This window comes from Spermophilus citellus (genome assembly GCF_964194105.1).
Source record: "Spermophilus citellus genome assembly, chromosome: 11".
NCBI lineage: Eukaryota > Metazoa > Chordata > Mammalia > Rodentia > Sciuridae > Spermophilus > Spermophilus citellus.
Window position 1 is genome coordinate 63,027,402 of NC_138192.1, and position 13,541 is coordinate 63,040,942.

Sequence of the window (13,541 nt, forward strand, 5' to 3'; positions counted from 1 at the left end):
AAGAAGAAAGAAAGCAAGCAAAGATGAGAATGATTTATTTGAATATCAACTGAAAAGAAATATTAAATATTTTAAAAAGAGAGAAAAGCAAAAGCCTGGTGAGGCAGGAAGGCATGGAAAGATTAGCCTTAGACAAGAAGAGGACTCTCCCTCTACAAAGCCTGGAAGAAAACTGAGGATTAATGTGAATGGGGGGACAGAAAGTTGGGGCTGGCTGTTTTTCTTAGTTGTTGGCATCATAGTAGCAGTAACTGTTGTAGCTATTCCTAAATTAATGAATCAGTTAGACTTACTGAAGTAAATACGTGGTAATGATGCAGATGAGCATCTGTAGCTGGATGGCTCTCATCTTAAGCATAATGAATTTTTGCACATATTTGGAAAAATAATGGTCTTTGCCAGTTAGGAAAAAGAACATGGCTGACTAATATCAAGAATGTAAGAGGAAATATGATTACCAATCTTGCTGAAAATGAGGACAATTATTTAATGCAAAGTGACAGCGAGGAATATTGTAGACAACTTTGTGCTAATAAGTGGAGGGAGCCAGGAGCCAGGAGGATGTCACCTCTCGTCAAAGGACATGGGAATTCAGTTACCTAATTCTGATGCTTCAAGAAACCAGAGGAAGGGGACAGTAAGTAGCCTTGTGCCTCGATGTACAGAATCCCTAGTATTTCTATTTCAAAGAAATACTGCAGTCACCTATTTAAGGCCTCATTTAAGACAGAGGAAACTGGAAGTTTAGGTAAAGGTAAACCTTAATTGGAAGGGAAAACAAGGTGGAAAAATAGAGATTTCATTCTAAATGAGCATGCCAGAAAAATGGATAAGGAAAAGCACCAGCTAGAAGTCTCAGAAATGGAAAAAATCTCATCTTTGAGGGACAGGAGGGTGGGGCGGGGTAAAAACAAAAAGTACAGTGAGATAAACTCCAAACAGCACATGGAGAAATAATGAACTGAAGGAAATACTGAGAAATATCCCCTGAATACAGCTCAGAAAAATCAAAATACGAAAAAGCCATATTGTACATTCAGTATTTCTACATACTTTTATCCCTGAATGACACTAAGCATACTGATAAAATATTTGTATTTTACTTTTTTTTTTAAAGCAGAGCTAAACTAGAAACAAAGGAATTTAGAGAAATCAAAACTGAAAGAAGAGTAAGAATCCTCAGCTAAGTGAGCAGTAAACCTGACTTTCACCCTGGAGACACCTGCCAAATCTAGATAATCTTGAGGATGCCCTTGGCTGGTTATGTGCTATGTGTGTCTCAGGGCTACAAATGGTGGACAGTCTACTGAGATTCCTTACCCAAGGCTAAAACTTCACACAACTACATTAGTTTAAAGGTGATGAGAAACCATTTCCACTGAAGTTTAGAAAAAGCCTGGATTTCTGGCAGTAGGGAGAAATTTCCCTCTGAAAGTTTGATACCTGTGAACATAAATGACCAATAAACCTAAGAAAAGATGTTGGCAATCAGGAAATACAAAGTAAAACATAAGCAAGTTAGACTGTAAACAAAGAAGGGCAGGGAGTTTTAAGCTTCCAAATGTAAGTTGAGGTCAGTGAGAATGAGAATGAGGAGAAATTGGAGCTCCGCTACATGGCTAGCTGAAATATAAATTGGTACAAGACTTTGAAAAGTAAGCTGACAACTATTATCAAGGAAAATTAAAGATGTGCATACATTTCAACCCTGTAATTCTATTTCTGGGTCTCTACTCTGGAGAAGTCTGGCTTATGTGCCCAAGATGGTTTATATAAGAATGTTTATTTTATAGAGTGCTGATAATTGCATAAGCAATTGGAAACAATCCAAAGGTTTATAAGAGCAGAACATAAATACATTGTTCTATGATCATAAAATGGAATACTTTTAAGCAATGCTAAAGCTACATTATTGATATAGGTAAATCTCAAAATCATATAGCAGTAAAGCAATCTGCAAATCTGTGAACAGTTTACCATTTACAAAAAAAAAATGTGAATATAAAAAACAATGCTATATATCATGTGTGACTAAGTATATAGTAGTAATATAAAAAAAGTCATGAGTATAATAAACACCAAATTCAGAGTAATGATATATTCTGGGGAGGGAAGAAGAGAGAAGATTAGGATTCAAGAGAGAACAACCAAGCCACCTCATTGTTTTTTAAAATTACATTGTAATATTGTATTTCTCAAGAAATCAGAAGCAAATATAGCAAAGTATTAAGATTTGCTAGAGGTGATTTGCTATTTGTTATTTCAGTTTCAGAAAAGTTCATTGTACTATTGTCTATACCTTTTCTGTATACTTGAAATATCTCACAATATTTAAAAACAGAGAGTGGGAGTAAGAGAAAAATTCTGTCATTAATTAAAAAAAAAAAAGAACACAAGACAGCTTGGGTTTTCATTGAGATAAAATTTTGTGTGCACAAAATTTATCATGAATCAATACCTGTGGAGGAAAGGGGATGGAAAAGCAGGATTGGACAGGGAAGAATATCAGATACTCTCCAGGCTAGCAAAGCATTAGCCATGCCTACAGGAAACCCTGGGGCTACCTGAGACTAATCTTCTATTCTTACCTCAGTTAGTGCTGGAGGAAGGATATTCCCTGGGGGAAAGGGGATTCTTTGCATTCCTGAAGGAGCCAACTGCCTCAGGCCAAGTATTGGCAACTGGGGCAGCAAGTCTTTCTTTGAGCTCCTTGGGTGGGTCTGTCATGAAAGTGAAGTTTTGTTTTCTTTTTTCCCTTCACTCTCTCTCAAATAATATTTATCATTATATTAACCTGAGAGATATGTCGTAAATACAAAGGAGTTTCATAGCACATATGAGTAGATTATAATCCTATAGCATATTAATAGCCTTGACACTTCTTTTTAAGAATGTGGTCTGAAGAAATTGTCATATACTAAATCATTAGCAAGCAATTTTAACATTAATTTCCTTGCTTTTCTCAGAAGAGAACAAATATAAGATACCCCTATAATTTAGATGCCCCGTTTTAGATACTGATTTCAGAATTAGCTGTCACAGTCTATGTTTACAGGGTAAAATATAAAAATTCAAAATTTATAGATGATATCTCTGCATAATCATCTTAATGAGTGTTATTTTGGAAATCGTTAAATGTGTTTTTATGTGACTATGTAATGCTGTCTTCCTCATCAGTCAAAGAAACCTATAGAGACAGAATTGTCAAATATTTATATCCTACTCATTCATCTTGGTGCCAATCACACATGGGTGTTCAGCTTATATTCTGTAGGGACAGCAGTCATCATTTTACATCAAAGCCCACAAATATAATGTAAAGTTTAATGTAAATATTCACAGGTTTAGGTAGTATTTCCATGCCTAAGAGCTTCCTGATAGTCTGCTTTTGGCACTTCAGTGAAGTCCTACTTGTGACAAGTAAGGACATAGCGATATTCATTTTTAAGGGCTCTATGAGGGATACATTGTGAACTTAGTTGATAAGAATGTCAAAGGAATTGCTCATTTTAAATAGAAAATGCAGCATGAGTACATAGGCTTGCCTAGCAACTCATTAGGTGTAAACAGTTTCTATAGGTGTCATTCAAGATTCCTATTTGCAAGAAATAGAGGTGGACATGGCTAATTAAGGATAAAAGGGGAAAAAAGTGGTTATTAGTAAATTCCAGCACTTGTATTGGAGAACAAGGCTTGAGACTTAACTTCCAGGAACTGTATCCAAATCTGTGCCACAAATTTGGTCAGATAAGGAAACAACTGATAACTGCCACTACCTTTGGAAGTGATTTCTGTGTAAGGAACTTGACCTTGAGATCTAATACAGGGAATGCTGCAGGAGGCAGAACAGAGAAAAGGAGCTTCCTGTTTTCTGGAATCAGTCTCTGAGCTGACATCTGAGTCAGAGTCTGGCATGAGTGTATCTTCTTGACAGAGCCAAAGTTACTTATCTCTGCTTCAGAGGAAAAGGATTATGGGAAACTGTGTCCCACCTCTGCCTTCAAGCAGAAATTCTCCCAACCATTTCCTTAAATGGTTGTTGAAAAGATTAGCATAAGCAGCCACAAACATGATTTTATAACATCTACTACCATTGAATTGTTTTTTTCCTATGTTCTTATTTGAAATATACCTTCATCCTACCCTGGTATGGTAACTTCTGGCTATCCCAAAATGATATAACATGCCCACCCTCAGTCCTAGAATACTAGAATACAGAGTAACCAGAGTACAACGATAATGTGATAGCTTGAGGAGTATTTGGGGATTTACACACAGTCCTTCTTGGCCCAGTATGATACAAGCAACCACTCTTGTGGGAAAAGATGTACATAATAAGTAATTGAATAAAATAAATGAAAGAATGGAAATCTATCACAAAAAACTATGCTATTTAAGAGAAAAGAAATCAAGAAAATACACTATTTAAGAGCAAAGAAGTTATGTCAGGTAAGCATGATACTACTAGGTTACTGACTATTGTACAGTTTATAGCCATATGTTCTTTTGTTGTTTAGCATTTATTAACAGCCAGCAGTCTAGGTATTGTTAGGCAGAGGCAGGCATTGTCCCACTTATCTATTATGATCATATTGTATAGCAATATTGAGCTAAATACTACTCATCTATATCGTTTCTAAAATGCCTCCACTATTGGGTTCATTAGAAAAGGATTTTCAATAGCAGATAAGGAGTTCAGGGACTATTTATTAAAACTCATTCTAAGAATAGCTTGTGGAATTTACAAAGCCAATGCTATCAAGTAATTGCACATGTGCCTAATACCACAAAGAGTCAATAAAGTCAATTAAATTTTTATGCAAACATTCATATCTAGTCATAAATAATATTTTAGGTAGTTTTATTTCTGATTGGTTTTTAGGTTTATTTGAGTGTTCACCTACCTGGTATTTTGCTCTAGCAATCATTGTCAAATTTGAACTACTTAACAATTTGTTTTAAATAGCTTGTAAAGCATTAATATGGCACAGGGGTTCTTGAGGTATTCTTCAAGATGCTATTTGTGGCTTAAAGCTTTTGAAATATATTTGATTTGATCTTTGGATATTTTATAGCATAACATGTTTTCTATTTATTAAAATCCCATTGAACTAACAATAAGAAAAGGACAAAGTTAAAACACTTTCTCTTATAATAGAACTCGTTCACCTTCATGATGTAGCATAGATTGAAGAATATAATTTCTTTTGACAAATTTTCTAGCTTCTTAGTACAATTTTGAATTCCACGTTATAGCCCAGTCTTTTTCACTTTTCTGTCTCACCTCTCTCCTTTCACACAATGGCACATGAATGCATTTGTGAAAGCAGCAAAATTCTCTTGGTTATGTCGTAGATAAATATAGCAAGATTTTTTCTGTGGGATTGAAAGGATATTTTTCCTTAGTTACATGGCTTTGTATCAAACATGGTAAAGTGATTCTCTTCCTGGAGATTTACATTTTTTTTTAATGCTGTGCTGACATACAATACAGTATAAGGGATATAAAAATTAGCCATTGAAGATGAAGAGCTTTTATTGGTTGGCGTGCCTCTGATGTAAACACTTCAAGTAAGGTCTCTGCAAACATTAAATTTAATATGGCACTGCATCAGAAAATATTGTTTTAAAGATCTGATTAGAACCACAAACAAAAAAGGCAAATAAAAATATACGTTTCCAACATCAAATAAAAGCTGCAACTCTATTGCCTTTAAATTTAAAATAACCACAAATCATTAGATTATTTAAACCATCCAAAGCTTGCACTTCAAAGAGCCACACTACAGCTTTATGTTATGGGTACGTTCCTGTGTTTCCTGTGACATACGCCAATTCATGTATCTGCCTGAGCAGCCAACCTCATCACCTTATATGCCTTTTATTTCCTTGACTCACCAGGAGCTTCAGTTTCAACGACTCACCCGAGAACTGGAAGTGGAAAGGCAGATTGTTGCCAGTCAACTAGAAAGATGTAGGCTTGGAGCAGAATCACCGAGCATCGCCAGCACCAGGTACAGGGCCAAGGGCTCTATCTTTGTGTACTCTCAAGTGACATGTCTTACTAAGTTGCCCTGCATGCAGTAGATGATTCTGTTAGCGTTGTCCTGGTTAACTTGCCTTCCTAAATTTGACACAAAAGTTGTCAATACATTTTAATTTTGAGAATCCTCTTGTAATATTGATTACCCTTCAGCCCCATGCTTAAAGTGCTATGTATAGCATTGGTAAGCTTCTGTAGCAAAAGAAACTGTGCTTCCTTCAGAAATTTAATTTTTCCTCTATAACTACAGTTGATGGATGTTACTCGGTTAGTTGCTAGCTATTTGGTAAGTTAATTGACTGGAATTTTGAAAACCTGGTATGGATTTTTTTAAACTGAGAAATATTTCTAAAAATGAAGATTTAGTCAACTTTTTAAAATGCCTTTAAATTGAGTTTTTCTAGAACTCTGTAAAATTACTATATGAAATGATTCTGTATATTCAGATATACTAAATACAAAATATATACTTGAACATTTAATCATGATTATTATTTTTGTATAAATGACCTCTTCTGCTATCTAAGAACATCATTATTATAAAAATAAACACCATATACTCCAAATGGGTTAAGTCGCTGCTTATCTATAGATTTCTTTCTTAGTTACATATTCCTACAAAGCCTACTATGAAATACTTCATTACTTATGTTTTTGAGCTTGGTATGTTTATACTTAGGTGGGTATGCCTATAATAACTTGTCTCTTCAGTTATTTTTAGTCACATAATGGTTCTACTTCTCAGCATCTCCTGTTAGTCATAGACAATTCTTTTTTTGCTGAATAGAATGTGGTCTATAGTTTCACTTTTCCAGTGAGTGTTGGTATGAATTTTAGACATAAGGCTGATAAATTATATACACATGAATTTTTCATCTCAGAGCATACAAGTAAAGTCAATAAAAACCTTTAAAAATAAATATAAAATTGTGATCTTTTTAAAAAATTCAAGTATGTTTTTATAGTAAAAAAATCATAAGCAAGGTGTAAAATTTCAAATTATAAATTTCTAATTCTACCTTTATAATATCCAGTTAAATAAGTTATCAAGGAAGTAAAAATTGTCAAAACAAATTAGTTTTGGCTCTATTCAATATTTTTAAAAAGTTATGTATATATTGAGCACCCAAAAGGGAAATTCACAAACTCAATAATATTCCCCAAAAATATGGACCAATTTTGTTTAGAAAAATAGAATTTTATATTCATGGAAAAATTAAATAACATTTGAAGAATGCAGTATGGCTAGGTAAACAGAGTTTCTCTTGCTATACCAATTTAAAAAAAATACTTAAGGAAATGGCAAAAGAGAAGGGAACTCTCTAAATACTAAAAATAGAAAGGGAACTGAAAACCAGAACCAGAAGTATTTGAGCCACCTTTGCAGGAAGCCTGAGAACACTGCTTATATCTCAAAATGAGTCCTCGAATTGGTTTTAACATCTATACAGAGCCCAAGGAGTAAGGTTTAAGGTGTGTTCAAAATGGCCCCTTTGAATTTAAGATTGCTGCATTGAGCCAGGACCTTTAAAGGACCACACTCTTGGCAAACCCAACCTCATACAATATGTGGATTTGGGGTCCAGATATAACTGTCCCCATCTGAGAAACTAACACCACTAAAATTGAGCTCACAAACAGATGTTATAAAACACAAATCAATAAAACCCTAGGCTGACATCAGCACTATGACAGAATTGGACTTTCCAATATATCTCCTCTGACAGAAGCATTTGTTTGAATAACTATCCACACTTGAAAATAACTGCATAAAAGCTAAGGAATCCAGGTGAGAGATTACAGCCCTTGAGTATGCACAGAGGTAAGAAAAGATGAAGAGGGTAGGAAGGATAGTTTTGCACTGTGCTTTGTTCATTACATACTTTTGGACTAATTCTAATCTTGTAAAAGATTGTATTAAAATACTTCTCTTCAAAAAAAAAAAAAAATCTTGGCAAAGAGTAAGAATCCATAGAAGAGAGAATGTGATTTCAAACTCCAAAACCTAGACACTGGTATAGAAATTCTGTAAGATGTGCAGAATAAGATATATACAAAGGATGTTCAATGTAGCTTTATTTCCTAAAGTAAAAATATTACAAAGAACATTGTTGTCCATCAGGATGAAAATAGGAAACAAACTGTGGTTACGTAAACTCTACAACAATTAAAATGAAATAACTGGATTTGCACGTAGCACCATGGGGATATTTTTAAAACAAACTTCTGATTGAAAATTGCAAGTTGCAGAAGAGGAGAAATAGGAGAATATCATCTGAACATTTTTAAAACAGTTTTATAATTATTCAACAATACTTGGAATCATTTATAAGTGAATTCATGTGGAATAAAACCACTAAAAACATTTTGGATTGATACCAATTTAAGAGAGTAGTGATGTCTGTAGGAAGGGGGAAGATATCAGGAATTAGGCTTTGGCTCAATCTGTAAACATCTGTTAAATGGGGGGAGGGTGAGGGGTGTCGATGCCCGGCTATTAGATTATCTCCTGTGCTTTTCTTTAAGCTTTAAAATAAGTTAGTGGTTATATAGTTCAATTAACTAATTCCATAGATTGCTAAAAATCTATAAAATACATGTTATGTCATTGGTATTGTGTGCTTTGTATCTGGTTCCTAGTGCCTATTGTCATATCTGGGATGTTGCTGAGACTTACTTAGTGAATTTTGGACAAATGAATGGGTCCTGTAGAAATGAGAGCAGGGTTACAAAACAGGTTGTTCTGGAGCATGAAGAAGCTCAGTCATGTTTAGGATATGTGCTGAAAGGACCTAGTAGCTTATGAGGTTGGAAAAGTAAAGCTATACTATTTGATTATGGAGACCTTCATCAGGTCTTTAAAGGAGATCTACAGAAAGTTGTTAGTAGTGATTGTGGATTTATTTGAAGGAAGTTTTTCTTTCTTGACTGTGCTGTGTGCAAAACATAATGAAGAGAGGCCAGACAGTCAAATAGGAACCTATTATGGAATCTTAAGAGTTATGAGTAGTTTTCCTCATTTAGAGAACTCTAGTTGTAAAGGTAATTGATCCACATGGGTTACCCTACTCCCATGTCATGTGATTCACATGTCTTCTGATATCCCAGCTAAATGCCAACACTTCCTAAAAGCCTTGCCCCAAGTTCCCCTAGGAAAATCATCTCTTTCATCTGAATGCCTGTTTCTCTATGCCATAGCTCATCTATGAAATGGTGAGAGCCACCCCACCCCCACAATCCTGGCACAGTGCCTAGAGCTCAGTGGGCATTCAGCCAAAAGATTAGTGGATGGATGGTGAGCCGAAATGAAGTCCAGAGGTTTTGAGCTCATCAAAGGATGCTTTTCCTTTAGGTTGTCCCCTTGGTGTCTTTAAATTTCTACCTACCCTTTCTCATATCTGCCCTTTTCATACCTTTCAGGGTGCTTTCCAGAGGACCTTAAGAAGACTACTGACATAGTTATTCTGCTCTGTGATCACCAGGTCTATATGCTGGCAAGGAGCCCATTAGAAAATAGTGTGGTAGTAGAGGGAGCAAAGGCATTTTACTGTGTCACTGGAGACACACCCCTTTGTGTCTTCCAGATCCACTAACTGTTCTCTTGGAACCAGAACCAAGAATGTAAATAGAAATTATCTCTCACACTCAGACCCTCTTTCCATCAGCCATTTCTGTTTTGCCCAAAATACAAATGAAATTGCTGCTTATGTCCATGAAGCTTACTATTGGACATTATCCATTTTTTTTATTTTTTTAATTGTTTCAATCAGTTATACATGATAGTAGAATGCACTTTGATACATCCTATATAATGGAGCATAATTTCTCATTCTTCTGGTTATACATGATATAGGATCCCACTGGTGGGCTAAGGCATTTGTTCTGAACACACTAAATATACTATGGTTATATATATATATTTCACCTCACTTGTATATTGGGAATACCTTTTAAAATGTTAAAAATAAAATGCAGAAATTAAGGGAAAAAGAAGATAAAGTTCAAAAAAAATAAGATGCAGTCAAGGTTAAAATAGTACCAAAAGAATGTATATTGTAACATGCCATGCATTTGTTTACGTAGGTAGTCACTTTTTTCCTGAGTGTCCTCCTAGCAATGCTAAAGAGAGAAAGTGCTAATGAACTCTACAATTTAACTGTCTCTGAGTTGTTCAGGAGGTTCTCTCATTCCTGGGACCAAGGCTTGAATTGTCTTCCCAGTGTGTCCCCATTAAGAAATCACTGTTTGATGAAGTAAGCAGTGTCCTAGGTGGTCTCTTTCCAATAAATTACAAAAATAGGCCCAGAGGGCTTTTTCTCATTGCTAAATAGAATATAAAGGTATGGAATACCACCTTAGCTTAAAGTTATTCTCCAGTAGGCCAATCTGAAATTTATCTTAGTTCAGGATGATGCTCAGCATATATAGATGAATGGATCAATTTCAGTTCTGCTAAGCAGGCAGACTACCATGACAGCTTCTATATCTGCAGAGCCCTTGAGAGTCCTGGATGGTATTGTGCACTGAGATGTGAGGTGTCCTGTATTGCAGGTCACTGTGCAGGTATAGGGTATATGCACTAGAGCAACACAAATAACTTCAGCTTAGGCTCCTTAAAGGGAAATGTGCCCTTTAAACCTTATGTTTCCCATGGACTAGGCAGCAGTCTTCAAATCCAATGTTTGATGCACATGGGATTTTTTCTTTTTCACCATGCAATATCATCATTTGGATATTGTTCTCACACTAATTGGGTTTAGATTTAACTGGGTGGAATAACAGTAAAAGGATCCAGTAACACAATGAAAGACCACCTGGACCCTGTGCCCCTCTTCTCACCCTGGAACTTCCTTTGCCCTTCTCTGCTCCCAAGGTCAAAGAAGGACAAGGGGTAGCCAAGACCATATTCTTAATCTGTACTTATTGACTTTGGAATTAAATAATGATCATCTTAATTTTTAAAGTGCAAGAAAATAGAGATTCTACCACCCAGAGATAACTACTATATTTTTAAGTTAGCTATACTAAAGTTAAAATAAAATTCACCCCTTTATAGCATAGTTTTATGATTTTTTTTTTTTTTTGACTAACACTTTTGGTATACAGTCATAACTACCACTACGAGCATAGAGAACATTTTTATGAACCGCCAAAACTGAGACAACCACTTTTAACAATTTACTACATGCCTTTCTCTTTAAATTTTTCTTTAAGGTAAATCCGCCTTGTAACTTTTTATCTTGTTGCTGAAGTTCCTCTTTGACCTCCAAGCCTAGTACTTAAACAAGGAATTCCCAAGGTAAATAGCCTTGGGCCTAATTGGATGCTAATTTGGCAGCATTTGGAGATTACTACAGCCTTCCAAGGGTAAGAGCAATATAGGTAGAAAACTTGACCAGGAGAACATTACAAGATGAATTCAGCCTTCAAGTATATGAGGTACAGCCTGTGTTCATCTTTCCTGCAAGCAGAGAAAATATCCTAGCTGTTCATCTTGTTGGGGTAATAAAGATGTGAAAGGACAGGAAAATATAGTTAAAATTCAAAATTTAGAACATGAAAATATCATCTTAGAATTCCAGAAGCTATCTCCAAAATTTAAAAACTATGCTTAGTGAGAGACATGGAATCCTACCATTGTCCAGAATTTCATCTTAGCTTCTGTTCATTTTTAAATTACTTCTAGATAACTTAGATGATGAAAGAGTATATTTCTTTGAAGGCCATAAATTTGATCCAAATATTTTCTCATGCAAATCAGAGCTTGTTCATGTATATTAAGATGAAGCACTAAATTTTTGTTACAATTAAAGTTTTTAAAAAGGATATTTAAAAAGTGAATCCTTTAATAATTATATATCATAGTAATGGCAACTTTTGGACATAAAGCAGTTTTAATTTTTTTGTTTTGGCTATTTGTACATGACTAAATTCAATTATCTTATTTGGAAGCAGATGGTCTCTTTACATTGTTCTTTGATGTTTGCTTGGTATTTGAAAGCTGCTGTGGACACAGAGAAATCCTGTCCATATCAATTGAATGAGAGAAGAAATGGGGAGCAATGTTGAAATTACCTCATCCTCTCCCTAAGATTATCTCTTTCTTTTCAGTTAGCTTGAAGCTCTGCTAAAATGGAATTCTTTATGGTTTTAGAAAAGGTCATACAATCTTGACAAATAGTCTTATTATCAGCACTTAAGAACTTTTTTTCCCCCCAATAAAAAGATTCAATTCCCCACAGCCATTTCAGGTTTCTTTTTTTTTTTTTTTTTTTTTGTCTTGTTTTTTTTTTTTTTTTTTTTTTACACTTTATCAGGTCATCTGCTGGTGCCCATCAGGCTTCCACTGATAATTCTAAAAATGTTTTAGTACTGACAGTGGTAAAAAGTTTTTTTCATGGTTCAAATCTTTTCTTCAGTGAATATTTTTAAGTCACTGTGAAATAAATCTCAAATAATGCATTCTTTAAAATGAGTCTTTGAAAAGATTGAATGTTTTTATCCCTTAACAGTTTTTACTTATTTAATTTACCACTTCAGGAAAATGTCTGATAAAGTTCTGTCCCTTTGACTTTTAGTGCTCCACTAGCCAAAACCTGATGGGTTTTTTTTAATTATTAAATAAGTTTTATCGATTTATTTCACATTCATTAAAATTCATACTTCTGAAGTAGACAGTTCAGTGTTTTTTAATATATTTATGTGAAGTTGTAAAAAATTACCACTTTCTAATTTTAGAACATTTTTATCACCTCAAAAAGAAACTGTCTTACACAGTAACTTTCCTTCCCTTTCAGGGCCTCAGAACCACTGATTTACTTTCTATGTGGATATGCCGGTTCTGAACATTTCATATACATGGTATTTGACAATATGTGGTTTTTTTGGGTCACTTCTTGTACTTAGCAGAATATTTTCAAGGTTCATGCATGTTGCAGCTTGCCTTTTTATTTCAAAATAATATTTCATTGTGTGGATGCAACATTTTGTTTATCATTTATCTTTAATTATTGTAAAGACTTTGCTGTTTCTTAGGCTTTGATCTGGTTTGGTTTGGCTTGGTTTGGTTTCCCCCCACTCTGTAGTGCTGGGATTGAACGCCAACCAGCCCATGCCAACTGTCATCCCACTTTTTCTGTTGTTGGTTGTTTTTAAGAGAGAGAGAATTTTTTAATATTTATTTTTTTAGTTTTCGGTGGACACAACATCTTTATTTTATTTTTATGTGGCGCTGAGGATCGAACCTAGCGATGCCGGGTGAACGTGCTACTGCTTGAGCCACATCCCCAGCCCCATTACTAACTTTCTTAATGGTCAAACAAAAGATCCCTGACTTCATCTCCAATTCAGACTAAATGCAAAATAAACTAATACTTCAGTAAAATTATCAGAAACACTCTTAGAGTTCTCCACAGTGAATATTTATTAAATGGTTTTTCTTCTGAGCAAATTAAGTAACATTGAATTTTTATGGTGCAACTCCTATCGTAAACACAGT

The 13,541-nt window shown here is 34.7% G+C and overlaps 1 protein-coding gene across 10 annotated transcripts in view; it reads left to right on the forward strand.

The window, feature by feature from the left end:
• PKP4 (plakophilin 4) overlaps positions 1-13,541 on the forward strand; it is a 239,560-nt gene that overhangs the window by 128,617 nt on the left and 97,402 nt on the right. For 9 of the 10 annotated variants that reach the window (XM_081260642.1, XM_081260647.1, XM_081260645.1 and 6 more), the window contains one exon: positions 5,902-6,014. The exons of the other annotated variant lie outside the window; for it this stretch is intronic. In XM_081260642.1, coding sequence (XP_081116768.1) covers positions 5,902-6,014 — 113 coding nt within the window. The remainder of the gene's footprint in view (positions 1-5,901; positions 6,015-13,541) is intronic. 10 annotated transcript variants of the gene reach the window in all.